Here is a 26873-nt window from a genome sequence, read left to right as displayed (position 1 = left end):
TAGGTTATTTAGTCAATACAGGTACAAGTCCAACTGCACACTTATACATAAACACAATTCAGTTCATATTACTTCATTACATGTGTTTATAACTTTATTGAATAATTCTTTGCAAACTATGCATACAAGGCGGTTCAATTCATATTACTTTATTACTTAAGATTATAACTTCATCAAATGCTTTATTTAGTTCATTACAATATTAATTATTCGCAAACTATACATACAACATAGTTCTTCATCCGTTCTTCCCCACTCTGAAAAATTCCTTTAATCTACCGCGATAATTTCCACCAGAATTCCTTCAAAATCAAACCAGATGACGATAAATTGTTCCCGAAGCTTCTTTAGCCCGAATCAAGCAATATATGCATTTCTTTTTTGATCGCTCTTCCTCATCTGCTCCATATTCATTAAGACTAATAACCTAGTTGAATAAAGTGATGGCACTATTTGAATCAAACAATAAGAATATAATAATGAAGTAATGATCTAGTCAAATGAAGTAATAACTTAGTTGAATGAACTAATAATCTAACCGAATGAAGTTATAGCCTAGTTGAATGAAGTAAAATCAAAATCTAAATAGACGATTTCACACTGCTCTGCAGTTTCTTCGTCTTCTTCGCCACCGACGGCAGCTCGTCTAACATCCTCTCCAGCTCGTTCCCCTATGGCCCCATAACCTCATCAATTATATCCTTCTACATCTTCTTATTCACCACTTTCCCTAAGTTGAATATCAAGTGCAACACCATGTTATCCATCATCCTACCAGTCACCACCTCCCAATATCCATCCTCATCACCAGATCGTACGACGCCTGCAACATATCCGCGTTCACGCCCTACAGATGCGCGATCTCCTTGAAAATTGTCATGAATCAGCTCCATGAATCCATTCTGCTCATCAGCTTGTTCTACGATATCGTGTACACCCCATTGCACGATCGCAGAGCTTCTCCATCTCCACCAGATCGGAGATCCACTCCGTAGAGTGCTGCTTCTTCCTCGACTCCGATGCGGTAGGGCGGGAGAGGCTGCACGCCGGAGGTAGTTGGCGTGGGGGATGAGTGAGAATTGTAGAGAGAGAGAAGTGGGTTGGGTTTGGGAAGATAGGAGGAGATGCATACACTGCATGATATTTGATCTACCAAAATTACCCTTTTGTTAATAAAAAAAATTAAATATTTTGTAATTATTTATAACCATTAGATGTAATTAATGGATGGATGAGATTAGGTCTCTAGTTCGGTCTTTAAAATTGGTTCGACATTGATCACAACTCGTACACTTAAACCATATAAATACATAAATGGAGAACCATGAGAGTGTTATATTGCTAACTTATAACTTAAATAATAGTCATTAGATATTCAAATTAATGGCTTAGAACATCAATCGCTAAATGTCAATACGATCAACAAAAACGTCAATAAGGCCATAGGATTAATTCCAAAAAATATCAATAGAGGTATTAATGTCAATTAACTACATGTTTAGTTATAACTAACTTTTAAAAGAAATTCCAAAACTTTAAATTCATATAACATATATCAAATTAAAGATAACTTCATAAGGATTCCAACAATATCCTACATGCATATGTTCCGACGTCAAAATTTGAAAAAAAAAATCAATTTTTTTTAATTTTTTCGTACAGCAGAAATGTTAACATACTGTATAAAATATGTCAATATAATACATGTTGAATGTCAATATAAGCAATGGGTTAACATTCCTAAAGCATTGTGTTGATATTTTCGAGTTATATTGACATTTTCATCCAAAACCCTAATTTGGAGTTTTTTTTATCTTTTTTGATTTTATTAATAAAAATAAAAATTATACGTGGCAAATTGTAGACACACGTTTTCTAAAATCCTATGGCCTTAAATTAGTTTTAGTTAGCAATTATATAGTAGATTTTTAGGAGTAAAAAGGTATAAACGAATTTTCAAATGCACTTTCTTTCTCTATTGAAATCGCTTAACATACTATACTTGAAAAGAATCGAAATAGTTAGCTACAAAAAAATTGAGTCATTCTTTACAAGAATTGGTCTGCAATAAACAAAAATTCATAGCCAAATCCACCCCTATTTAGAATCTTAGATAATCTCTCTCTTTCACTCTCACACACACATTTTAGGACAAAGCCCTGCAAACTTGCTGGGACAAACATTTCAGCATAAACTGGGAAATCAAGAATGATTGCAAAAGACATGATTGTGCTTCTCGTTTTCATCTGTTTGGATCTTCCCAACTTCCACAATCATGTCTCCAACATTCTCCATGCTTTCATCATAAACACACTTGACATACCCCACCAATGATACAACACAACATCCAAATCCAAATCCAAATCCAAATCCATTGATGTTTCCTTATGTTTCAGAATCCAGACTCACGGTGCTAATACGATACAAGGCCATGTCGACCTACCTAGCTTGTGATGTCTCAACCCCGGAGCAAGGATGAGATGAGTCTCGAGCCACCTCTGCAAAATCACAGCAGAAATAGCCATAATAAGTCCTCTATACATCACAATGCACAATGTTCAATCACTTTAACTAACTAATGGGGAAAAACTGATGAAAAATTACTATGCAGGTTAAATTGCACACAAAAAGTTCAATCTCTCATGCTATTCTCCTTCGTCGGCACCATTTTCGATTTCTCATTAGCATGGAAAAAGTTATATTCGTACGCAATGATTTCCGCTGTCATTTTCTCATTTGTTTTTCTTTTTCAAGAAAGATCCTACCCTTTGAAAAAACAAAATACAAACATACAAAATTTAATATCCTCATATATATTTACCTATATCTATTTACCTGCTTGTAGAAAAGAAGTGTGTGACCTTTAATTAGAGCAAATAGTCTACAAATGAAACTGTCCAACATATTGGTGTGTTCATTCAAGTGACACATCGTCTTTAGTTGGACTATTTTAATCACGGGCTCTCCGCTTTACATTTTGGGCAGTCTCTAGGAAAAGGGAAAAGGTGTTCAATGGAGTAAGGAATATATGCAGCTATCATCATTAGTTCATTACTATCTTAGTATAAACTAAAATAACTTTTATTCTCATATGGGGGACAATGATGAGAGATAGTTTCAGAAAGAAAATTGAAGCATCAAATCATTGAGTAAGGCAAAGCCATCTTATATAATTGAGCTCTGCAATCACAAGGGGAGTATTTAGATGTCGCGAAGAGCGTTCAAAGAGAAAATAAAACATAAATTTGGCAGTGTAACCTTGGACAGTATGTTTAAATGGAAACTACAGTGATTTAATATGAAGAAACTATAATATATTAAAGTCAAATGGCAATCACTAGTAATAGAATTTAAAGGAAAAATGAAGTTTCATTACTTCAATAAATAAATGCCTGCCTGCAGTTGCAGAAGAAATACTGATGCTGGAAGTTAAAACCGAATCAAATTAGACGCAGAAGAGAAACTTACATTCTGGTAAAACTGAAAGCATGCAAGGTTGAGACTTGATAGCCACAAGAAACCTCATCGCCTCTGTAGTAACAATATTATGATCCTCCCAATCAAGGACATGTCTCAACTCTTGAAGCCAAAAATGACTTCATTTTTATGCCCGCAAATCCTATCAACTGTGACTCCAAAGAGTTGATCAATATAAATTTTGAGCAAACGGACTTTGTTATATCACCATCCCACCAGTAATAACCATACATGAGCTGATGAGCATCTCCCATTCTGATTTGGAACGGACCAGAAGCAATATATTTTCATAATATTCATAGGTATGGTTCGTTTGTAATGTACTTCATCCAGTACCTTCAACGCTGACATTGTGTGAAAAGGGTGAACTGCTGGAACTTATTTTTCAACATGCCATCTTCTCCTGGACCTAGTCACTAAAGTTGGGAATTAATTTTAGAAATTCCGAGTAACCTTCAGTTTTCGACAGTAAGTCCACAACTATAGTTGCTGTATATGAATCTGGCAAGAGGGTTCTATTGGCCATTTTCTGAAGAAGATCGACCACGTTGGCTGGGTCATTGTTATCGCAGAATCCTCGCATAAGTGTATTAAAGATGGCTACATCGGAAGCATAACCACTGTTTTCAATGACAAGAAATAGATCTTTTGCCTTCTCTAACTGACCATTCTTGCAAAACCCATTTATCATGATCGAGTAAGTATAAGGTGTTGGTGCTAATCCCATATCCGGGAGTCTCTCAAATAGCTCGCAAGCCTCATCGAGCTTTCCTGCCTTGCAGAGCCCGTCAAGTAGGCAGTTACAAGCATGACTATTAAGCTTATAGCCAGACTTTTCGAGAGATTGGAACAGCTCTATTGCCTCCCCAAGTGAATCATTTTTGCAGAAACCATCCAGTAATATATTATAGGTTGCAGAGACTGGTGCCACGCCATGACCTTCCATCTTCGAATAAAGATCTCGTGCGCCCACAATGTTCCCCACTTCAAATAGACCAACTAACAAAATGTTAAAAGTAACAACCGTCGGTTTATGATCTTCACTAAGCATATCTCTGAAAAGGGCCATTGCCTCTTCCAATTTGTGATGCTTCCGATAACCATTAATCAACACATTGTAAGTGGTAACCTCCATTCGTTTGCCCTTATTTCTAATCACAACAAACAAGCCTCTCGCATCATCAAGCCTACCCTCGTGACAGTACCCATCCAACAAAGTGTTATACGTTATAACATCCGGCTCCTCGCCCCGCTCTACCATGAAATCCAACATCCCCCTCGCCTCGTCAGTTTTACCCTCCCTGCAAAGCGCATAAATCAGCATATTAAACGTCACAACATTTGGACGGATCCCTCTATCCATCATCTGGAAGAACAACCCCTTTGCCCCCTCCCAATCTCCAATCTTGCACAAACCGTCAATCAACGTGCCAAATGCTACCACATCAGCCGAAATCCCCCTCCCCTCCATCTCAGCAAACAATTCTTTCGCCTCCTCCAGAAGCCCCTCTTTCGCAAGGCCATCAAGAAGACAACAATAGTAAATCAAATTGGGATTAAACCTCAAACCACACCCAACATCTCCATCCCTAATCTCTCGATGCACCCTTAGAGCAATCCCCACATTCCCACTCCTACACAACCCATTAACCAAAGTGCCCCAAGTTTTCACATTAGGGTAAAAACCCATTGCAATTATCTTCCTCAACAGAGATAAGGCATCACCTACTCTATCTTCAATGCACAAACCCTTAATCAAGGAAGTGAATGTAACAATGTTTGGATTAAAACCCTTCTTCAAAATCACGCCCATTACAGCAAAACCTAGACCAGCTCTTCTCGAATCACAATAGCAATTGAGCAAGATATGCATACCGATGTAATCAGGGAACAAATCAGCTCCCGCCATCTGGTTGAACATAAAAATCACATCTTGATGTTTCTTGGCTCTGGCAACCGCTGCAAGCGGCGCATTGAATGATGAAATGGGCGGCGGCGGCTGCGTTTGGAGCATGTTGTTGAACTCTTTGAGCGATTGAGTTGCGTCGATTTTTGGGGCTTTTATGAAAGAGGTGGAATTGGGAGTGGGCGACGCCATTATCGTTGAAAGCTTAGGCTTTTGAGAATTCGCGGAGACGAGAGCCGTGGCAGCACAAGCTGCTTCACGAGCACGTGTTGTAGAAACCATGGCTGTGTGAGAAAGAGAGATGTCAGCTGAGATTTGAGTTTGGTTTTCAGTGTTCTTTTTTCATTCTTTGTTATGTGATTAGGTTTAGTTAATTCATTTTTTTAACAAAATTATTAAAATAAATTAGCATTAATAAATATTTTGTTTAATTCTCCTTATACTCCCGATTTACTATTTTTGGGTGTCCCACTTTAGGAGTCTCAGTTGGAATATTCCATAATTAGTAATAGGCCTCACATTCCACTCACATTTTATTACTCCCTCCGTCCACAAAAATTTGTCTCAGTTTTCCATTTCCGTCCGTCCCCCAAAATTTGTCCCATTTCACTTTTACCATTTTTGGTAGTGGACCTCATATTCCACTAACTCATTCCTACTCACATTTTATTATAAAACTAATACTTTAAAAGTAGGACCCACAATCCACTAACCTTTTCAACCCACTTTCCATTACATTTCTTAAAACCCGTGCCCGGTCAAACCGGGACGAATTTTCGTGGACGGAGGAGTATAAAAGTAGGACTCACATTCCACTATTTTTTTTCACCAACTTTCCTTTACATTTCTTAAAACCCGTGCCGAACTCAACCGGGACTCTTAAAGTGGGACGGAGGGAGTATTTTCTAATTGAACCTTTTGTATTCTTGTCGAGTATCTTTATTCATTATTCAACATCAAATATGTATTATTTTAATAAAATAATGTATTTCATATTTGTATAGTAGGATGGTGTTCGGTTTTCTAGATAAAATAGTATTCTATCTATTCCATAGTAGTGGGGGCATTTCTTACTGGCATGAAGATTAAGAGCATCCACAACGGTAACGTTGTCCGTCCTTGCCGCTGACAAGGACGCCGCTGCTCACCAATGCGCGTTGTCCGTCCTTGCTGCTGAGCAGGCTTACGTGGCGGGCTACAATTGGCCAACGACATAGATTTTGTTTTTTTTTCTTTTTTTTAAAAAAAAATGTTTTTAAATAAAAAAATTTATTTTTCCACTTCCCAATAAATTATATCCGTTTTCTACACACTTTTAATTTATTTTTCAATTTTCCCAAGTATACGAGGTCTCCGAAGAATATTGGGGATAGAGGACTAGTCTTTCACGGGGGTATTTTTTAGTTATTAATTATGTAATTTTTAATTTGTAGGATTTTAATTATGTATTTTTTTATTTTCTAGGATTTTAATTATGTATTTTTATTTTTTAGGATTTTAATTATGTAAATTTTATATTTTAATGTATTTTTATATTGTAGAAATGTTTTTAGTAATTGAAGTAGTATTTAAATTGAATAATAGAATGGTAGGACCCTTGAGCTTGTCCTTGTGGAAGAGCATGGATGTGGGTGTTATGCTCTTGCCTAAGGACAAAGAGTAAAAGTGGGTCCGGGCCCACCTCTGTGCTCTTATTTAAGAGCACGGATGGGGATGCTCTAAGAAAAATTGTGTTAAGGGAGTTAAGTAAAGAAAGAATAAAGTATGAAATGAAAAAGGTAGAAATATGAAAAGAGAATAAAGTAAGAAAAAGTAAAGTAAATGAAAATAAATGTGTTACTAAAAAGGAATTACTCCACTAGGAAAGTACCAAAATAGCAAAATGATTCTATTACTATAAAGCGAAGGGAGTAATAAAATATAACTTCGGATTAAGTTACGAAATTAACTATGCATCTAGGATTAAGTAACGCTCGAATCTCATTAACATTTTATGAACCATTACTTACTACCACATGATAGCATTCAAGTTGTAGTTTCTAATTGGCGTTGTGGTTGAGATTATTATCATTTCAATTGTAATTTAATGTATTAATCAAGATTGTTAAGTGATTTCCTCTACGGATAAACTATTAACATTTGCCATCCAAAATCCTTTATAAAACAGAATTGCTAATTATAATTGATAGATTTATGGCATTCTCTCACAAAATTAATTAACATTGTCAAATTTAAATTATACACGTGGCATACAACATAAAACAGAATGTTTGATAATTCATGATGCAAATTGACCACATACAAGGAGTTGAAACATTCAGACATTCATGAACATCCATCTCCAAATTCATAGGAACAAAAAAAAACAGAATCACACACACAGAGACACACAGAGAGAAAGAGAAAGAAACAGAGGAAAAACACATTCTTGTCCTTCCATAGGCAAGAGATGCATAGTGGCAAAACATACGTAAAAACTGATCAACAAAAAAACTAGTTACCCATCACAGATTATTATGTTTGATTCTACGGCAGATGAGATGAACGGCAGCGCTAAAGCAACATACACGCAGATCCTCGTGGCCTCCTCCGTGGGGCTGATCATAGCAGCCGCGCTGCATTACCGCATCAGGAAAGTACGCGACAGGAAGATCATACCTCGGAAGAGAATCTCCGCTGCCGACCAGGTTCTGAGCATTGAGAAGTTCTCTCACTATGTAGGTAATAAGAAATCTATCTCTGCCCCTTCCTCTCCTCCCTTGGATCTTCGATCGCGTTAGCTAAGATCAAAATCATCAATATTCGAAAATGTACATATGAATGATCAAGATATTCCTTAGATGATTTTAAAACATAGTGTGTGTTGTTGTGTGTGTGGGGAGCAGCCAGGCAGATGGGATTCAAAGACAGGAGAGAATGCCCACATTTGTGTAAGTTGGCATCCGAATACATTAAAAAAGCTGAGGGATGCGAAGAGGACATGTACGCGTTTTTTGCAAACGATCCTGATGTTGATTCTCTCTTCATCAAACTGGTGGAAGAATTCGAAAGATGCATCCTCAGCTACTTTGCGTTCCACTGGAAACATACGTCGTTTATGCTCAGCCAGGCATGTCGATCTCATGCTTCGTTTCAATCCAACAAGTATTTCCTAGAATAACTGTTGAAAAACATGTAATGATTTCAGGTGCTGGGTGCCGAAGAGCCGAAAAAGAAGCTTAAGAACATCGTCATGCAAGCAACGAGGTAGGTAGATCTTCATATCTTCCATCTCTCATTTTCATTCATAATTTTTATAAAAACTGAATTCTAAACATATTTGTTTGTGTATTTCCTGATTTGTGCAATAAAGAGAGCAAAGAGTTGAGAGGGTAACAAAGAATCTAAAGGTGGCAAGAGTGTTTACCACATTAGTGGAGGAGATGAAAGCTATTGGACTTGTGACAAACGACGATTCACAGTGCACGAATGTCATGGTACCAATGGCTCTTAGCGACAGAAGTCCGGTCCTCCTCCTCATGGGTGGTGGGATGGGGGCCGGGAAGAGTACTGTGCTCAAGGACATTCTCAAAGAGTAAGCCAATCTCGTCTTAGCTGTACATAACAGAAACAAGACATTTAAAAATAAATAATTTGAGCTTATTGTGAGTAGTAAGGTGATTCAATAACAAAATTTGTTTATATGCACCATAGACCGTTCTGGGCTGGAGCATCTGGGAATGCAGTTATCATCGAGGCTGATGCCTTCAAAGAGTCGGACGTCATCTACAAAGCCTTGAGCTCTAGAGGGCACCATGACTTGCTCCACACTTCTGAACTGGTATTTATCACTCCCACTTCTCACTGTCTGCAAACAATATGTGGCAAATGAAAAGATAAATGATGGTTGCTTCCATCTAGATCAATAGTTGTTGCATTTTGAGACCCCATTCTTTCCTGACCAAGCTTCCTTTGCAAGATAATATGATGATAATATCTCAGCGTCACTTGTACTTTTTCTAGGTGCACCAATCATCTACAGATGCAGCATCATCCCTGCTAGTAACTGCACTTAATGAAGGGCGAGATGTGATCATGGATGGAACTCTTTCGTGGCTGCCATTCGTCGTTCAAACAATAAACATGGCCAGGTCTGTTCACCGTCGTAGATACCGCATGGGAGCTGGCTACAGACAAGATGATAACGGGGTCGTGACTGAGAACTACTGGGAACAAATGGATGAAGAACAAGAACATGAAGGAAATACGAAGAGAAGACCATACAGGGTAGAGTTGGTTGGCGTTGTTTGTGATTCTTATTTAGCTGTTATCCGAGGAATAAGGTAAACACAACATTAAACCAACCATGAAAACTATCACAATTTTAATTCTTACTAGCTGATTCTATTTCTTACTGTGACACAGGCGAGCTATAATGTGTAGAAGGGCAGTGAGGGTGAACTCTCAACTGAAATCACACAAGAGATTTGCAGAAGCATTTATGACATACTGCAACCTAGTAGACAATGCTCGACTTTACAGCACTAATGCGTTAGAAGGCGCTCCTAAGGTACACTCGACTCAACCCTCTCTTCCTAAGTTGAGACCAATTCAGACGTGCCGAAACTTAGCAGCTACAAGCATAACCAAGAATTTCCATTTCCACTAATAATTTGTGTGTTCTGCAGCTGATAGGATGGAAAGACAAAGACAAGACTCTGTTGGTCGATCCGGATGAGATAAGTTGTCTGAACGTGGTATCCAAGCTGAACGAAAATGCAGATTCAGTTTTTGATCTCTACAAGACCTTCCATCCGGCTTTCGAAGAAGGCTCTGTGTGGAACGACATAGTTTTGTCTCCTTCAAGGTTGAACATCCAGAAAGAACTCAAGTACTCTATTCAGAAAGCTGAGGCAATGAGAGAGTGATCACAAGCAAACAATTACATACGTACCAGTACATGTAAGAGTGGAGATATATAGATCTTGATGGAGTTGTCTACCTATATAGATACTGTTTAGATAATACTGAGATGGGATTTACAGAATCATCATTAAGACATTTGGCAGTGTGGAAAACAAGTTGAAAAGGCACAGCTTCCTAAATGCAGACTGAAAACTTAGCAGCAAAATTCCAGAGGTTTTTATCACTTGTCTATATTGTGAAAAGAAGATATACTTAGAGACATTTTGTGTCGTAATAAGGGCAAAACATTATCAGCAACCAACAACTAATCAAGAACCTCCTACCTCAATTGCCATGTATAACACTAAGAGACATAATATTCTAGCAAAGCACAAATTAAAAATCAGGAATCAAGGTAAATTTCTCTTAAATATACAAAAAGAAAAAGGAGGAATGTAAGCATCAAAGGGATGAGCTCCAACTCTAGTAATAAGAGTGAAGGAGTGACCTAAGGCAGATTCCATGAATAGGCGGTTTTGTTGACTATGCAGGACTCCAAACATTATCCATAGAAATAAATTAATGATTGAGAGGTGGCACTGTATCCGGTTATATTATTATCTGAATTAATCCATATAGATATTTATATTCATCTTAAACTTTAAGGATGTAATCTCTTAGGATGATATCAAGATATATGTTTACAGTATCCAGAGCTTATATAGCTGGAGACACCATTTTCTGCCTAGGAAAGAATTATGAAGATGGGAAATGCCTGCCTTTGACAGCAGATATCAAGCTTATAAACCAGCATCTCTTACCATCAAGTTCTTTACATCTATGTCGCTATAGCAGAATTCAACAACGCTGCTTAACTCAACTAGAAAAGCTTTTATGTTTCATCTTTAAACCCTGTACTGTTTATTTACACCTCAGCAATATGTTTTCAAATATGTGGCCTCACACAAGGCTAGCAGCTAGCTTGCCTCAGAAGTAACGTATTAATCCCCCCACGCAAAAGAGAAAAGTTATCGAAAGATCATTAGTTATCATCCATCATTAGTAGAATTCAAGCCAGGTTCCCTTCTATTAAGGTATTTGGGGCCATCTTGCTCATTAGGTTAGTTAGCCAAGTAGCTAAAAGCGTGTTGGACAGTCGGCACAAGATCTAGGGAGAGAAAATACATGTAGAGCTTGCCCAGAGTTATGAGAAAGATTCATTGTCTAATAAAATGCCTGTTTGTGTCATATTTGAGTCTTTGATTTGCGAAGCACTATGATTTTCCCTGAAGCGCATGTAAACTTACAAAAACAATAAAGAAACAATAAAGTGAATTGTAGTAGAAACTTAAAATTGTAACACTACCAAATAAGGGAAAGCATGATCTTAGCATTATCCTTGGCTGTTGCAGCATGCAACATACTTTTTGGCTGTAATGTCATTAATCATAATGATATCATCTCTAATTTTATGAAATTAGCTAGTACTCCTATTTCTTTATCAGTCCAGCTCCATGAATACTTGTTGGTCTTTTAGCTGCTCTGCTAAGTTCAAAATGTTTACTTTAGGCATTTAGCTGTATAGTATCGAGTTATAGATCTAAATATCTCCAAATGTTTAACACAGTTACAAATGACCTAAATATCTCCATATTCACACTTGCAATGGTGATGCAGCCAAGAAAATGCAGTAATAAGCAAGTTGGAATTGACCAAGAAGGATATTAAAAATGTACCATAGCTGAAGTAAATGGCCTACGAAAGCGTGTGATCCAGTGCTTTGCGTACAAATTCGGAATCCCCCCATCCCTCCCTTGTTCACTCATCTTCTTCAAACTTGATATGCTCTCACGCAATCGCACATGAATTCTGCAATACTCCAAATGCTCAAGCTATAGCAAAACACAGTTAATTGATGATATACTGATTCAATTGAACAGATTTTAAAACGAAGAAAGAACCCTAAAATATGAAATTGGGGGCAATTAAAGAAAAAGAATCGTTCTATCATACTCTTGAGGAGTGAGAAAAGACAACTACACTCTCTATAAGCATAGAAAGAGACCAGCGTAAATTTACAATACTATCCCTACAAACAAACATCTTTTTTCCATTAAAACTACTTCTTCCCCTTCCTCGCCGCAGTCTTCTTCGCCGGAGATTTCACCGTCTTAGCCTTCACGCTCTTCGCCGGAGCCTTCTTCACCGGAGTCGCCTTCTTCGCCGCCGGAGCTTTCTTCGCAGCCGCAGCCACCGCCTTCCTCGGGGTCGACCTGGTGGAAGTCCTCGCCGCTTTCGCCGCCGGCTTCTTCTCCGCCTTAGGCTTCTCCGGCGCCTTCCTCTTCGGCGCCGCCTTCGCCTTGGCAGGAGCTGCAGCTTTCGGCTTCGCAACAGTCTTCGCTTTCGCAGCCGGTTTGGCCTTCGCCGCTGGCTTCGCTACAGTCTTCGTTTTGGCAGGAGCGGCTTTTGCCTTCGGCTTGGCTTTCACCGCAACAGCCTTCTTCGCAGGCTTCGCCGCCGCCTTAGGCTTCGCAGGAGCGGCCTTCTTCGCAGGCGCGGCGGCGGGTTTGGGGGCACGAGCCGGCGGCAGCTTGTACGAGCTCTTCACCTTCACGAGCTTATCATTCGCCGCGAATTTCCTCAGCTGAACCAGCAGCATCTTCCTGAAATTCGACGGCAGAGTCTTCTGCTTATCCTCGATGAACTTCTGGATCGCGTACTGGCTCGATCCAGTCCTCTCCTTCAGCGTCACGATCGCCTCCTGAACCATCTGTGCACACATCCGAAAACAAATCAGATCTCAATTTCCAAAACCACAATTCAATTGAGAAACAAAAACTCACAAACTGAAAAATCCAATTCAATTCGATTCGATTCGGTTAATACCTCGAAGTAGGGAGGGTGAGTAGGAGCGGAGCGCTTCCTCGGCGCCGGCACCTTCTTCTCCTTTGGAGCGGCTGCCTTCCTCGCCTTGCTGGATTTCGGAGGCGGATTTTCCTCCTTAGCAACCTCCTCAGCGGCGGCGGCAGGCTGCTCCGCCACAATCTCGACGTGGACAACTGGTTCCTCGGCAATAGCGGCCATTGGATTCGGATTGAGCTGCAAATCTATGCTTTGAAGCTATGAATTCCCAATTTCGAATGAGAATTTGGTGTGAGATTGAAGGCGAAAAATGGGCGGATTTAATAGTAAGCTAATTTCGAGAAGACGCAATATGATTGGTCGAGAGGCAGCGCACGCGGATTCACAGCGTTCGTAAATTTTAAATCTTGACCGTCCGATGCGATCTAATCTACGGCTATCATGGTAGTTGAGTATGACGGATTGCAAAAGCATTACCAAAGTTGGCTGTTTTTAGGGCTTGTGATGTGTTTCTATGCTTGATTAATTTAAGAATAACTCGAGCTAGGGTTATTGGATTTTTGTGATTCTTGTTTTGTTCTCTAGGGAATTTCGTAAGGTTTCGAGGAAATGTCTGTTTGTGCATTGACGATTACAGGTTTGGGAGATATTGCGGTCGGAAGGTGAAATGGTCGAGAGTAGTGTTTACACGGAGCGTGTTGCGGTTTCTGAGTCGTACGTGTGAATGCTTAGGTTGGACTGCTGATTTTAATGTTGGATGGTGTTCTAGGTTAATGTGGGAGCGTGTTGAAACAAGAATCGTCCGAATCCGTTGAGGTTTGGTCGGGGAAAAGTTCGTTTGAAGTCGATCCAAGATGAACACATTATTAGCTAGTCCAATGTGACTAGTCTTAACACATGTAATTTGAGATTTTTGTCATAGAATCATCTTAAATTGGAATTTTCTCATTGAGTAATCTTGTTCTTTGTGAATTGATAATATGATGTTATATTTCGTTTGTAATCGAAAATCAATCAAAAAAGTCACTTGTAATCTACGGTGATAATCGCTTCTAAGTGTGCAACTATCTCATCAAAAATCATTCACGTATATCTCTAAACCAAATTTGCATTTCATTTGGCCAAAATCACCATCAAAATATATCTTGTTAACGCAAATTTTGCTAGGAGATTTAATCTGACACTATTTTTAGTTGTTATAAATCTATTCAAAGGCAACTATTCATCCATTTTTATGAAAAGGACCTAATTAATGGCACACACCATACATTTATACATGCTATAGAACTAGTTGACATATCAAATTACGCTTTGCATAAAATCTGTCTATACTTTCAAAATTATAAGAACTGTAACTTACTATTGAATTTTTTTAGTTATTGCTTACTATTCATCATGTTGTCGATTAAGTCAAACCTTAACCTGTGTGGAGTCTAATTGACATAGTAAATCAACGTATAAATAAAAATATCACAACACTAATCTCTTGATAAATTAGCAAGCACCAAGGTAAGGCTGAATAAATTAGCAATAACAAAAAAAGAAATGCTAAGATTCCAACCTCATTCTCTAGAAATATATTGTTTTTTGCATTATTAGTTAGGCCAAGGCATACCTTATGCACCTAAACTAAAAGTAATATAAATGTCATATGTGGAGTGAAATATGAATTAGGTTTCTCGATATTTGAGTTTCAAAAGCATCCACAACTATGCTTTTGCGGATCCGAATCCACTTTTATTCATTTTTAATTTTCTGCTCTTTCGCTAAAGCATAACACTTACATTCGTGCTCTTCCGCAAGCTATGCTCTTACACTATTCATAAGTCCCACTATTCTATTATTCAATTTAAATGCTTCAATTACTAAAAATATTTTCACGTACACAATTTTTTTTATATGTGTACGTTTGTTTAAACGCTTGTATTTAAAAATTCCCTCACGGATTCAATTAGTTAATTTCTTGTTTCTTGCTTAAAGAAAATCCACCGAAGCTCAAACTTTGGGAGTTTAAGAATTTCATTCTTTTACAGTTTTTTTATATAACTAATTAGTAGTAATATAGGCGGATTCATTGTCATTAGTATTAAGTAGTCTCAAATGCATTTTGGCTGTGTGAGATCAAGGAACAACGCAAGTAAAATGTAGCATTATAAATTTGTTCATATTGAATGTGAATCTTCTCCACATGTTAGATTTTTATGGTTTTGCATTATTTATATGAATTTTCTTCACCGTGACGAAAAATCTGGTCAGATTTCATGTACTCCCACTTATTCTCTAAGTTGTTGGTTATTATGACTTAACTTTTTAGGTTACCGAACATATTGCATTCGTACAACATGTTCTCCGAGCTTAACATTTTCCAGTGGCTATAGCTCTGTATTCTCAGACGACGCGTACAAATGTTACATTCACAGTACTTGTTCCTGATTTTTAATAATTGGTTTGAATAAGTCACCAGCGTGCATATCATGTTTTATTTCTATTGGTTCAAGCAACATCTTAGAACAACCGGATTGAATAAGCTTCACATACCCGAGACAAACAACCTCAAGCCATGTTACAAATGGTGCGGATATGTCTCAATTTTTCATGGCGGATATAATATATCCCTTAAATTCAACGAATGGAGATGTCGACGACCTCACAATGCGGCAACTCTGCCCCACCCTCATCAAAGACTGAGCTTCTTTTTCGTTCTTATCCGCAACAACCCTTCCTCCTGAGGTTGACGACCACAGTTTCAATCTACTCAACCTTACGAGTTATATTTCCTAGATATGACATTGGGTGTAAAAGGTGACGTGTGGGCGTAAGCTTATTGAGATACTTATTTTTTTATTACAAATTTAGAACATGAGCTATAAGGCAGGAGTAGTAAAATCATAGTAACATATTCTTATCATTTTTATGGAAATGGACTATCATGAAACAAATTGAAGGCTGCGTTTATATTTATAAATTATCATTCCGAATATCATGTTGTACCTTAAAATATTAGGTGAGGAGATTTATCGGCCCATTTTGCCACAAGCTTCAGTGGTTTATTTTATTTTTTGGGTTTGGTTAGTTTTCTGCGCAAATAATAGTACTTGAATAATTTGAAATGAGTATTTGCTTATTTTAAGTTTTTGGAAAAGGGAAATGGATGCTTTGATGATAATGAAATGGAATCAATTTTCTATAACTCTTATCCCAACAAAGCCAATCAGGTGGATTAAGGGTGCACTAAAAATTTTCATTTATTGAATTATATTTGAAGACCAAAATTTTACAGCATCAAGTATTTATACATTCACTGGAGTACATGTATGGAGATAGCTGTTAACTAAATCAGAACTCTCAAAACATTTCAGATACTCAAAATCATCTGATCTAAATAGCTATTGCTCTGATATATAAATTAACAAGAAAATACCATAAACCTACAAAACAGTCTATCATAGCATTCAGTTACTTGCAACTTGCAAGTTCTACGAGAATTTTAATGCACAATAAGCAAGCATTATAAACACGAACGATCCTTATGATTGTCGACTCAGGAATGCAAGCTGCTAATGTATCAATCAGTGAATCAACAAGAAATAAAACACAACAAATATTGATATTCTGCAGCAGATTCTGGTTCCCTTGTAGTATGCAAGAAACTCAACTAGTTATTGGATTCTGAACACTTGGACAGCAAGGCTTCGAGACGAAAGACCTAAACAACAATTTAACACCATGTATATGTACTGACCAAATATGTACACAACGAACAATTCAAGCCGACTTTAGGGGTATCTGAACTGGTTATGCACATGGGCCATTACAATCTTGACCCTTTTTTCGGGTGAAATTCAAGTGTTGGCCGACTGAGAAGGTAAATTTGGGTGGTTATGCTCACCTTCATAAGTTACAATTATCATCGTGGAATCTTCCACGCATCTCTCAACATGTTTCCTAGCAGGACAGCCTCTCATGGTGCTACATTTATAGTACCCCCTGCAAAGACCCGATGCATTCAGTGCAATTACTACAATAGAAGTGAGACTGCAGAAGCATTTATGCCTACGAGATGAGAGCAAGCAATGACAATACGTGAGACTTTGGTAACTTCCAGTGGTAGCTGCTCGTCAGTATAACAAGAACGTGTAACTACTAACTAATACATGTAAAATTACAATCTAATCCAAACAAAAGCAACAAGTAGCACGAGTTTAACGAAAACGATGACAAATTAACTTAGGATGATCTCTCAATAACTGACTGTATAGAGGCATTCAATCAGAGCGAAAGCTTGTTTGAATCATAAGGAGACGGTACCTTGGATGAGGAGATCCCTTGATAGGTTTTTGACCGTACTTCCTCCACGAGTATTCATCAGGAGGGATATCAGCTAAGTTACTGCTTGTAGCAGGTACCTTGATTGCCCTTTTAATCTTGTTTTTCCTGCAAAAGAAGAAACATAAACATGGAGAGAAATCTTGCTATACAATTTGATCGAACACAAGCCATAAAGAGCACCTCTTCTTCGAGCAACGGCACCTACTACTGTCCCCACATTTCACACTCCCATCCTCTTCCCTCCCACAGAACCTTCTCTTGTGATGATAGGAGTCTTGATCTGACGAACCAATCAAACGGAACACGCTCCCATCCGTATTCGCAACACTGGCATCTACGCTCAACGAAGAAATAAATGACCTAGCAGACGACATGGCCGGAGTGAAGGTAGAGCCATTGGAATTCAGGCTAATTCCACTACTATTGGCGCGATACATCACCTCAGCCTGCTGCTGCTGCTGCTGGAGCTGGATCTTCCGCTGATGATAATTAGCCGAAAACTGAGGTAGATTCTTCGTGCGTGAGCTCAATTCCAATGTGAGTGCACTGGGATCACTCTGAAGAGGATTCATTTGACTAAGGGAAGGTGGTTTTCGACACTGATCCTCTGTTTTAGCTACTGGATTCTCCAAGAACATATTTTGGGGGAATGGCGATTGAATTTTCTTCAATCTCCTCACTCTAGCATGACCACTACTGGAATTAAGGAGAGAGACAACTTTTCTGAACTTGCTCACAGCATCCCCTGTTTGATCCGAGAGATTTGCGTAGTGATTCTGAATTTGGGGATGGGACAAGAGATGAACGACTCTGTAACAGCTTTCAATTGCAGCACTATTTGCCCTCTCTACCTCTTCCATCGAGAATTGGGGGTCAAAAACTAACTAAAATGCAGTACTAATAAAACCCTAGTTCCCAAATCAGAACAGAACAAAATCCAGATAGCACCGAAAAGGCCTCCAAAGTGATGATTTGATTCGACGTACCTTGAGCAATCATGAATCCGACAAATTCAAAACCTCATAATCGGTAGAAATCAAACTTAAGCTATCCGTTGCAATCAGGATTCATGGCGATTGGCGAGAAGAGAGAGAAGGGGGGAAAACATAAGTGAAAAGTGAGGAAAAAGGGACCTTTTTTGTTAGATTTCTGGTGGAAAATGGCGTAATACCCATGAAATGATGACGGAGTAAAACGGATTGAAAGACGTGAAAGAGAAGACTCTGAGAATTTGGCTTTTGTGAACCCTCAAACCCAGATAACAGATTGCGAAGGTGAAATCTTGGCTCCATTTTTAGCCTATTGAATTACTGTTCAGCTCAATTAATTAAACTGGCTTTGAATAAGATTTAAAATAAAAATTTTCAGGTTTTCGAATGTTGGGAAAATCGGTTTCAATTATATAATATTTGAAATTGTAATGAAATTAATATTTTTACTCATTGGGAAATAAATTTAATTAAAACATGTAGCAAACAAGAAAGAATTTTAAAAAGAGGTGTTTTTTAGTGATTTTGAATTGTGGGTATTAAGTGATATTATTAATAATAATTTACCTATGCTTCACGTTTCATTTTATTCACTAGTCTATGATTCATTACAAAAATATTTACATAATTTATGTAACAACAAATCAGCGAAAATGGGTTTTGAACTATTTTTAAGATGAGTGAAGCATGGGGTAGAGTTTGCCAGTGAAACGAAGGAAACAGAGCCATTTCAACCTCAATACAAGGAATGAACCAAAATTCTTTGCATCTAAATTATAAGAAAATCAAACCATGTTTCACAAAATGTTTGGCCAGACGACGACGAAACGTAAGACTATTGCTGCTTCCTTCCTCTTCCTCTCCTGGCTGGCTGTGCTTCAGCTTGTTCTTTTCCACCACCTTCGGATATGTCGGCTGGAAAAAAGAGTTGCACAGTTTCCAAATTAGAGCACTCGTCTAAGATTATGAGAACGAACGAAACAGACCAAAGCAGAGCACACTCCTATCCCTATGCATATAAAGAAGTAACTAAGCAAGGAACGAAGCCAATCACTGAATGTTGTTTACTCAAGAATGTTGCTCAATAGTTTAAGACTTCAGGCATTAGATATGTTTACTCAAGAATGTTGTTTAGGCGAACAAAGCCAATCACGGAATCAATGCAAACAATATATAGATCACACTCCACAACATATTCACAATGAAAACAGAACAAATCACAGTATCTCACACATTTCACGAAAACACTTTTACCAGAGCAGAGCACAAAATATTAAGCACTGACACGAAATCTTCCACTTGAAGTGGACTATCAATGACTAAACGCATACCTCTACCCAATAAATGGTGACATCATCAACCTTGATTCTATATTTCTATGTGGCATTTTCCATAAAACAAATATCAGCAGTCTATTCAAAAAATTTCTATATAGGAGTTATATATCTGTACTATAATCGAGCTCTTTGCTTGTGCTGAAGGTTAACAGGGAAGGAAATAGCATCCCAATATCTGCAAATAATAGGTCTAAGAAATTTTGAGCATCATTATCTTCCTACCTCCATAATATTATTGGATCATCATAACTTGCTCATCCCTATATCTTAGTACCAAAATGTAAAATAAAACAACTGACAGCAGGAGTTTTCTATAAAATAAAATAATTCAAAAGAAGAAAGAGATGCCAACAGACTTATCCAACAAAAAAGTTAGGAATGACCGTAGCACCATTAGGTAGGGAGATAGACATTCATTCTATCAGACTCTCAGAAGGCACATATGCAGTTGCTGAATATGAGACGTTATGGACCTTTTTTATAGTAGATAATCATGTAAAGCTACAAACATAAGTTTCAATCTTAACTTTGACACCACTTCTGAATTCACAAACACATAATCTACATAAATTGCGTCTATTTTGTGTCTGGAATTTATTAACTTACATTACATGTGTAACAAATGCACCTACACACCAATTTTATATTAACCCTAAGCCCTAGATAAAGGCAGCTAGATTACAGTGAGACCCCCACTATTTGCTTCCTTACATTAAGAAGGAAGTGAATGGACACGCAGATGGAAAATAATGAGTCAAGAAAATACCATCAGGTCCCCGAGCCATCAAAGTAAAGAAGATGTTATTGAACTTCTCCATCTTCCTTGCATCCTGTGCTTGGTCTGTCTTAAATTTGATACACTGAAAGAAAAGGGAAAAGAAGTTACTGAATGTCGTTCCAGACTTACTGTATACGTTCTTATCTTAAGATTGTGGCAACGTATGTTAGAATGGGCAAAATACAAGTAGCCAGCCATATTCAGCTAAATTTCAAAATATCAAGCATCTTCAAGATAGTTTTTTAAACTAATCTATCAAGAAGTGCAAGGTGGGCTAATTTAGAAATAGATAATCACACTGGATCCATAACTAGCAAGAAAGATCTTTCGCCTTGTGGATGGTTAAGTATATATGACTAAAGGGATGAGTAAATCTGAGACAAAGAAAGGACCTACTCAAAATGATACATCCATACTCCAAATATTAACATCATAAGCATCCTGGCCTATTAGTGTAACATTCTAGTGCTAAAAAATGGAAGCTATAGACTGCAAGTAATATGCCACGTCGCTGTGAAAATTGAACAACTACAAAAGGACGCTAAAATAAATAAAACTAACAAGATCAAATAAGATAGAAACTGATAATATAAAATCAACCAATACTCTTCCATCCCTATGAATGACTGAACTCTTATCCTATCAGCATGACAGATTCAGGGCAAACTACTACTGGAATGTCATAAGCCAACACAATTTTCGTATACTGCAGCCTGCAGCTGAGGTTCACCTAACCCATGTCAGAGGACACTTCTAGTGTGAACTATGAATAGAAAGTATAAATGTACAGGTACAGTTAGCCAATCACGACACCACCAAGAATGAAGTTGCATTTTACTCGCAAGGTTGATCGGAAATATCAATGCAAAACAAAATGGAAAAAAGGTACTACTACATTTTTACTTTCTAAGGACATTGCTCAACATTTTGAAATTCTTTTAAACAGGAAACGTGACAAACTGGTTGAAATTGCACTTTCACTTATGCGTGCAACACCCCAAAAAACCTTCTGTGAGCGACATTAACTGAAAGACAATGCTGCTAAAACTTGTCCATTATAACATATACCAATAGAAACTTCCCTAAACATCTTCATCAATAAATACATCTTCAAGAGTAGCTGCATCAGTCTCAAAAGAGATAGACATCACATGATAATCATAGTAGGTAATCTACTACTATAACGCAAGGAAGCAATCAATTCAAGGGCTTGAGCATATTTAACATCAAAGCACTACATCAAAAACTCCAGAAGCAAAGGCATGAAAATTCTCTCACCAATTCGAATTAAAAAATCGAGTAACCATCAACAGCTAAACATTCTAACATTCGCCATCCAGAATTTCGAAAACAAACATAAATGTCAAGTAGTATTATGAAACTTCACCTCTCTATCATCGGTGACCTTGAGAACCAATTTGCCATCACAATGCCTGTATTTCATGGCATAACGAGTCTGCGCGGCCAGCAAAGCGATAGCAGTGAGTGAGAGATCATGGAATCCAAATTAAACGAATGTAGCGTAGCTGAGTTGAAGAGAAATACCTTTTCGGGATCGGATCGGAACAATTGGACGGACTTTTCCACGAAATCATCCCACGATTCAATGTAAACCATGACAACAAAACTGAGAATTTCACCTTCTAAATCTGGTGTATGCGTCTAGGGTTAGAAATGGAATAGAACTATAGAAGTAAGAGAAGAATCGGAGTAGAACGCCGGGAGAATTATGCAGCTTTTTGGGCGTCAATTTTAATTTTACTAACCACTAATTATAAGAAAATTTAATTTTAGTGCCATTTAAAAAATTTGGTGTTGGGATCGTAACATGACATGTTAATAAATAATCAAAATATATAGGGTAAGAAAATATATCATTTTTTTAAATACTTATTTATAAATGATTTAATCAATAGAAATATTAAAAGTTGTGATTAGTAAGCTATATAAACTTGATATAATCTGACAAGTATGATTTTTTTTATAAAAAGAAACGATTTAATGTCAAACCTAGTCTTGCTTTTTAAGATTGGGTTCGAGTGACCTTGATAATTAATAGATTACCATTACAATCATATTTGTTCTAATATTGTTTTCAACATCGAAAACGCAAGTCCTTTCCATTCCTAGTCTTCGTTTCGCTGCTACCAGTTTTGTGTTATATTTTGATAATAATCCAACCTTATGATTTGTCAACCTGGATACAAATTACTAAAGTGAGAATAAAATTGATAAATTTCATTGTCTAGAACACAATACCAATTCTAATTTATTTTATAAATGAATGAATTACATAAACGGAGAGTTGTATGTAGCTAATGTAGATGCATTTTGGACAAAATTTTAGTCTATTTTACGTAAATAACCTAATGAGATTTATTAGACGAGTTTATCCTTCATATATTAGATAGATATTGAGTGCAGTTGTCAAGCCTATAACAGGCTTCTTATTATTCATTGTTCGATACATTATTTTTTATGTGTTTCTTGAGTTTTTACTTTTAGAAATGAATAGTTTGTTTTTTTGGTTGTTGTGGGGCTTTTAGAATTGTGAACCTTTGTTTTTTAAGAAATGTGAAGATGTGAGTGCTCTTATTTTTTTAGCATTAGGTTTAAACAAACGTGATGATATTTTGATTTGAAAAAATTAGTAAAATGTAAATCTCATTTTTATATCGGAGGATTCAATTTGGGCATTAAAATTAATTAAAATCATGTCTTCCTAATAAATTTGGTGATGGATATTGTTAATTGCCATAAACAAGGTAGAAGAACGTAAAATACATTTGCTCAATTTTTTTTAATGTAAAATTGAAACGCTACATTTGAATTTAGTCTTAACGAGATAGATTTTTATCACGTCGATCCGATAATAACTCAATCCACACGATTAATAAAAGCAAAAAACAAAGTTACAGTAAATTTCAAAATTTTAAGATACAATCAATTTTATTTTATTATTATTATTTTTTTGTTTAGTATATAGATCTGTCTCAATCATGTTTTCTTCAATAGCAACAGTCAAAGTTATTTCATTAGAAAATGAAACACCTATTGACTTATTTAGTTAGTTAAAGTAGAAATTTTATTCTCCTTTAATTTAGATTTGAGAGAATTTCTTCTCTAATGGCGGAGGAGAGGTCTCAAACTCCCATCACCGACAAAGACGACCAACCGCAATCATCCAAAGGCAGCTGGGCCCAAGCCGCCTTCCACGTGGCCACCACCATCGCCACCCCCGCCGCCTACGCCCCTCTCCCCTTCGCCGTCGCCTCTCTCGGCTGGCCTCTCGGGGTGGTGAGTCTAGTTGGAGGGACTCTCTCCACATGGTATTCAAGTCTCCTCATTGCTTCCCTTTGGAGATGGGATGGCAACTCCCACACCACCTACACACTTCTTGCCAAATCCATCTATGGTTAGCATTCTTGATTTTTCAATAAAATACTCTACCATTTTAATGCATAATTGGTAAAATAATAGATTGAAAGACAAAGAGATTCGACTATTGTTAGTGGAGAATGAGGAGAAAGAAATTGCCTGAAATCGAAGTTGCTATTTTCACGTGACAACCAAAAATGGCAAAAGTGTTACTGCCTACCTCTGTCCCAAATTATTTGCACTATTTCTATTTTAAGTAATAATTTACGGTATTTAATTCAGTTTTCTCTTATTAAGTGTCCCCTTATTACACTTGAAAGGCTAATTATTCAATCCTTAATTTACGACCAAAAGAGAAAAGTGCTGAGTAGCATGGGATGGGGGAATCGATTACATATCAACACTAATATTGATAATATCCCTCTTCTTGAATCAAGGATCATGGGGTTACTGGTCTATTGCCTTTTTCCAGCAGGTGGCTTCTCTTGGTAACAACATAGCCATCCAAATTGCTGCTGGCAGCAGCCTCAAGGTAATAATGCCAATCTTGTTAATTACTTGTTGTTTAATTGTTGTTTCATTGTTTCCATCCATCTCTTTATGAATAGGCAGTGTACAAACACTATGATCCAAATGGTGGCTTGAAGCTGCAGCATTTCATAGTCTTCTTCGGTGGATTCGAGCTCGCCCTCTCTCAGTTCCCGGACATCCACTCGCTGAGGTGGCTGAACGCTCTCTGCACCCTGAGCACCATCGGCTTTGCCACCACTGTCATTGGGGTGACCGTGTATAGCGGTAGGTTCCAAATTCCAATTGGTATCTTTGGGAAGAAAACGCGCATTTTAGTGACCCTCGGTAGGCGTTGCAGGGACCAGGGGGGATCGGAGCATGGTCACGTATGGCTTGGATGGGAGCTCGTCTAAGAAGGTGTTTAGGCGCTTCAACGCGCTAGGAGCAATCGCCTTCTCGTTTGGAGATGCAATGCTCCCGGAGATACAAGTAACATACTTATATGGCTAGCCATCTCATCTTTGGTGCTTGTTTATGCATGTATTGTGTAGTTTCAAACTTATGTGTGTTTCTTGGTAGAGCACGGTGAGGGAGCCGGTGAAGGCGAATATGTACAAAGGCGTATCGTCTGCGTACTCTGTCATTGCTGTGACCTACTGGCAGATAGCGTTTCTGGGCTATTGGGCGTTTGGTGCGGGCGTTGAGCCTTATATCGTGGCTTCTCTGACGACGCCTCAATGGACTCTCGTCGTTGCCAATCTCTTTGCATTTGTTCAGATTCTGGGATGCTATCAGGTAATCAACTAGAAATGAGGTTGCATTATTCTTGAGATTCTTTGATTTGAACCATCATGTAGATTTACTGCAGGCCAACATATGCATACTTTGAAGGGATGGAGAACAGGCTCCGTGGCTGTGTGTATCGCCTTGTGTACACCTTTGCGTACGTTGCTCTGATAACGCTCGTTTCCTTAGCCATGCCGTTCTTTGGGGACTTTGTTTCTATATGTGGAGCTGTTGGCTTTACGCCCTTGGATTTTGTCTTCCCCGTTGTGGCTTACATGAAGGCGGGTAAGATGCCGAGGAGCAGGAATCTTCGCCTCCCATTGCTACTCTTCAACGCGGGTATTGCTGTCTGGTTTTCGATAGTTGCGGTGCTGGGTTGCGTCGGAGCAGTCAGATACATCATCCAGGATACTAGGACATACAACTTCTTTCATGATATGTGAAACACACTAAGCATACACAACTTTGTTTGTATCAAACTTACATGTTTAAATGCACTTTCCAATGTAATCTTTTTCCAATATAATCTTCTTCTTGATTAGTTTTATTAGTTAGCAGTATATGTTTCTTGTTGATTTCATTATGACAAGGCAATAATGGTATAATTAAATCCAATCAAATTCTCATTAGAGCAGTATTTCAAAACCAAATGATATAAACAAAGGAGTAAAATTTACTGAGATGTGCATTTTATCGCAGTCATTTTAAGTTGGGCCAACTCAATATTTTCTACTTGGGCCGTTTCAATTAATTATTTTGGACTGCTTCCTTAACCTTTAGCTTTGGGCTGATTAAATAAAGGTTGAGCATTTTAGCGAATGATTGGACTGTTTAAAGTAAATTCGGAAACGGTATTATTTTATAAATTTATTTAAGAGTAAAGGTCAATTTTGATCCTAAACATATGACCGAAAAATACATTTGTTCCAAAATATTTATTTTTTTAAAAACAGATCCATAACAAAATGAAATCATTGTCGAAGTGATCCTTTTTTTACGGTCTCGTGTAAAAACTAACAGTCATGCCCCTATGCAATTAGCGTTGACCGTTAGTTTTTTGACGGAACAATAAAAGAATGACTACTTCGGTGATATTTTCATTTATTATGAAACCTATTTTTCAAAAAATGAACGTTTTGGGATAAATTAATATTTGTAGTCATATGTTTAGTACCAAAATTAACCTTTATTCTTTATTTAACTTTCCCAAAAAATAGTTAATGGAATTAATTCTCGACTGAAACTAAAAGAATTTCTAAAGATAAAAAAAAGGAATTAAATAGCATGCATTCTAGTAGTTACTAGATTAAGGAAATTAAACTAAATGTTTGCGGTTAGAGTTAATTATGAGAATTGGATCCGATTAAAGTTATGAGATTTGGGGAAAGAGGAGTGGTTTTGGGCCAAAATAGCTATGTGTCTATTGGACCAACTATTTTAGTTGATAATGGAATAGAGATTTGGGCTAATAAACACTTATTGTTGTTTCTTACCAGAATCAAGATTGCCATAAAATGATTATTCTTACGCGATATATATCTATTTTTTACAAAATAAAATAAAATTCTTTGTATATAAGTAATATCTTAATTAAGTAATTTCTATAATATAGGAAAAATCATTCTTTTTAGTTCATG

At 37.4% G+C, this 26873-nt stretch overlaps 6 protein-coding genes across 6 annotated transcripts; 2 read left to right on the top strand and 4 right to left on the bottom strand.

Moving 5' to 3' along the window:
- Positions 1–2002: 2002 nt before the first annotated feature.
- On the bottom strand, positions 2003–5731 carry LOC125218040 (uncharacterized). The gene is made up of 2 exons (XM_048119635.2): positions 3469–5731; positions 2003–2498 (listed from the first exon to the last, which is right to left on the bottom strand). The coding sequence occupies exon 1, from the start codon at positions 5663–5665 to the stop codon at positions 3887–3889; it is 1779 nt and encodes a 592-aa protein (XP_047975592.1). The 5' UTR covers positions 5666–5731; the 3' UTR covers positions 2003–2498; positions 3469–3886.
- Positions 5732–7685: 1954 nt separating this feature from the next.
- LOC125221568 (P-loop containing nucleoside triphosphate hydrolases superfamily protein) lies at positions 7686–10593 on the top strand. Its single transcript, XM_048123705.2, is given in 7 exon segments — positions 7686–8104; positions 8269–8629; positions 8736–8957; positions 9077–9203; positions 9386–9705; positions 9788–9932; positions 10051–10593. Coding segments are annotated over 7 exon segments (1620 nt in total). The 5' UTR covers positions 7686–7899; the 3' UTR covers positions 10291–10593.
- Positions 10594–12252: 1659 nt separating this feature from the next.
- LOC125221567 (uncharacterized) lies at positions 12253–13427 on the bottom strand. The gene is made up of 2 exons (XM_048123703.2): positions 13154–13427; positions 12253–13037 (listed from the first exon to the last, which is right to left on the bottom strand). Exons 1-2 carry the CDS (start codon positions 13349–13351, stop codon positions 12387–12389), a joined length of 849 nt encoding a protein of 282 aa, XP_047979660.1. The 5' UTR covers positions 13352–13427; the 3' UTR covers positions 12253–12386.
- Positions 13428–16489: 3062 nt separating this feature from the next.
- LOC125222747 (putative WRKY transcription factor 21) lies at positions 16490–18837 on the bottom strand. Its single transcript, XM_048125532.2, has 3 exons — positions 17639–18837; positions 17438–17563; positions 16490–17116 (listed from the first exon to the last, which is right to left on the bottom strand). The coding sequence occupies exons 1-3, from the start codon at positions 18316–18318 to the stop codon at positions 16972–16974; spliced, it is 951 nt and encodes a 316-aa protein (XP_047981489.2). The 5' UTR covers positions 18319–18837; the 3' UTR covers positions 16490–16971.
- Positions 18838–19093: 256 nt separating this feature from the next.
- Positions 19094–22323, bottom strand: LOC125222748 (signal recognition particle 9 kDa protein-like). The gene is made up of 4 exons (XM_048125533.2): positions 22108–22323; positions 21950–22018; positions 20551–20644; positions 19094–19362 (listed from the first exon to the last, which is right to left on the bottom strand). The coding sequence occupies exons 1-4, from the start codon at positions 22177–22179 to the stop codon at positions 19283–19285; spliced, it is 315 nt and encodes a 104-aa protein (XP_047981490.1). The 5' UTR covers positions 22180–22323; the 3' UTR covers positions 19094–19282.
- Positions 22324–23648: 1325 nt separating this feature from the next.
- LOC125219786 (GABA transporter 1-like) lies at positions 23649–25777 on the top strand. Its single transcript, XM_048121851.2, has 6 exons — positions 23649–23977; positions 24378–24472; positions 24549–24735; positions 24809–24939; positions 25030–25245; positions 25308–25777. The coding sequence occupies exons 1-6, from the start codon at positions 23689–23691 to the stop codon at positions 25677–25679; spliced, it is 1290 nt and encodes a 429-aa protein (XP_047977808.1). The 5' UTR covers positions 23649–23688; the 3' UTR covers positions 25680–25777.
- Positions 25778–26873: the final 1096 nt, after the last annotated feature.

Source organism: Salvia hispanica, chromosome 1 (assembly GCF_029641045.1).
Source record: "Salvia hispanica isolate PSC_SH4W2 chromosome 1, Shi_PSC_v1, whole genome shotgun sequence".
Taxonomy (NCBI): domain Eukaryota; kingdom Viridiplantae; phylum Streptophyta; class Magnoliopsida; order Lamiales; family Lamiaceae; genus Salvia; species Salvia hispanica.
This window is presented reverse-complemented; position numbering and strand designations above follow the sequence as displayed.

Bases quoted from the DNA above. Each gene is read 5' to 3' on its own strand.
- LOC125218040 (XM_048119635.2), bottom strand. From the start codon at position 5,665: ATGGTTTCTACAACACGTGCTCGTGAAGCAGCTTGTGCTGCCACGGCT.
- LOC125221567 (XM_048123703.2), bottom strand. From the start codon at position 13,351: ATGGCCGCTATTGCCGAGGAACCAGTTGTCCACGTCGAGATTGTGGCG. The intron at 13,038-13,153 runs GTATTAACCGAA...ATGTGTGCACAG, and splicing joins CTCACCCTCCCTACTTCGAG to ATGGTTCAGGAGGCGATCGT.
- LOC125222747 (XM_048125532.2), bottom strand. From the start codon at position 18,318: ATGGAAGAGGTAGAGAGGGCAAATAGTGCTGCAATTGAAAGCTGTTAC. The intron at 17,564-17,638 runs GTGCTCTTTATG...CTTCTTTTGCAG, and splicing joins TGCCGTTGCTCGAAGAAGAG to GAAAAACAAGATTAAAAGGG. The intron at 17,117-17,437 runs GTACCGTCTCCT...GGGTCTTTGCAG, and splicing joins AAGGGATCTCCTCATCCAAG to GGGGTACTATAAATGTAGCA.
- LOC125222748 (XM_048125533.2), bottom strand. From the start codon at position 22,179: ATGGTTTACATTGAATCGTGGGATGATTTCGTGGAAAAGTCCGTCCAA. The intron at 20,645-21,949 runs GTGAAGTTTCAT...CTTTTCTTTCAG, and splicing joins AGGTCACCGATGATAGAGAG to TGTATCAAATTTAAGACAGA. The intron at 19,363-20,550 runs GTATTTTCTTGA...TCTTTTTTCCAG, and splicing joins GATGGCTCGGGGACCTGATG to CCGACATATCCGAAGGTGGT.
- LOC125219786 (XM_048121851.2), top strand. From the start codon at position 23,689: ATGGCGGAGGAGAGGTCTCAAACTCCCATCACCGACAAAGACGACCAA. The intron at 24,473-24,548 runs GTAATAATGCCA...CTTTATGAATAG, and splicing joins CTGCTGGCAGCAGCCTCAAG to GCAGTGTACAAACACTATGA. The intron at 25,246-25,307 runs GTAATCAACTAG...ACCATCATGTAG, and splicing joins AGATTCTGGGATGCTATCAG to ATTTACTGCAGGCCAACATA.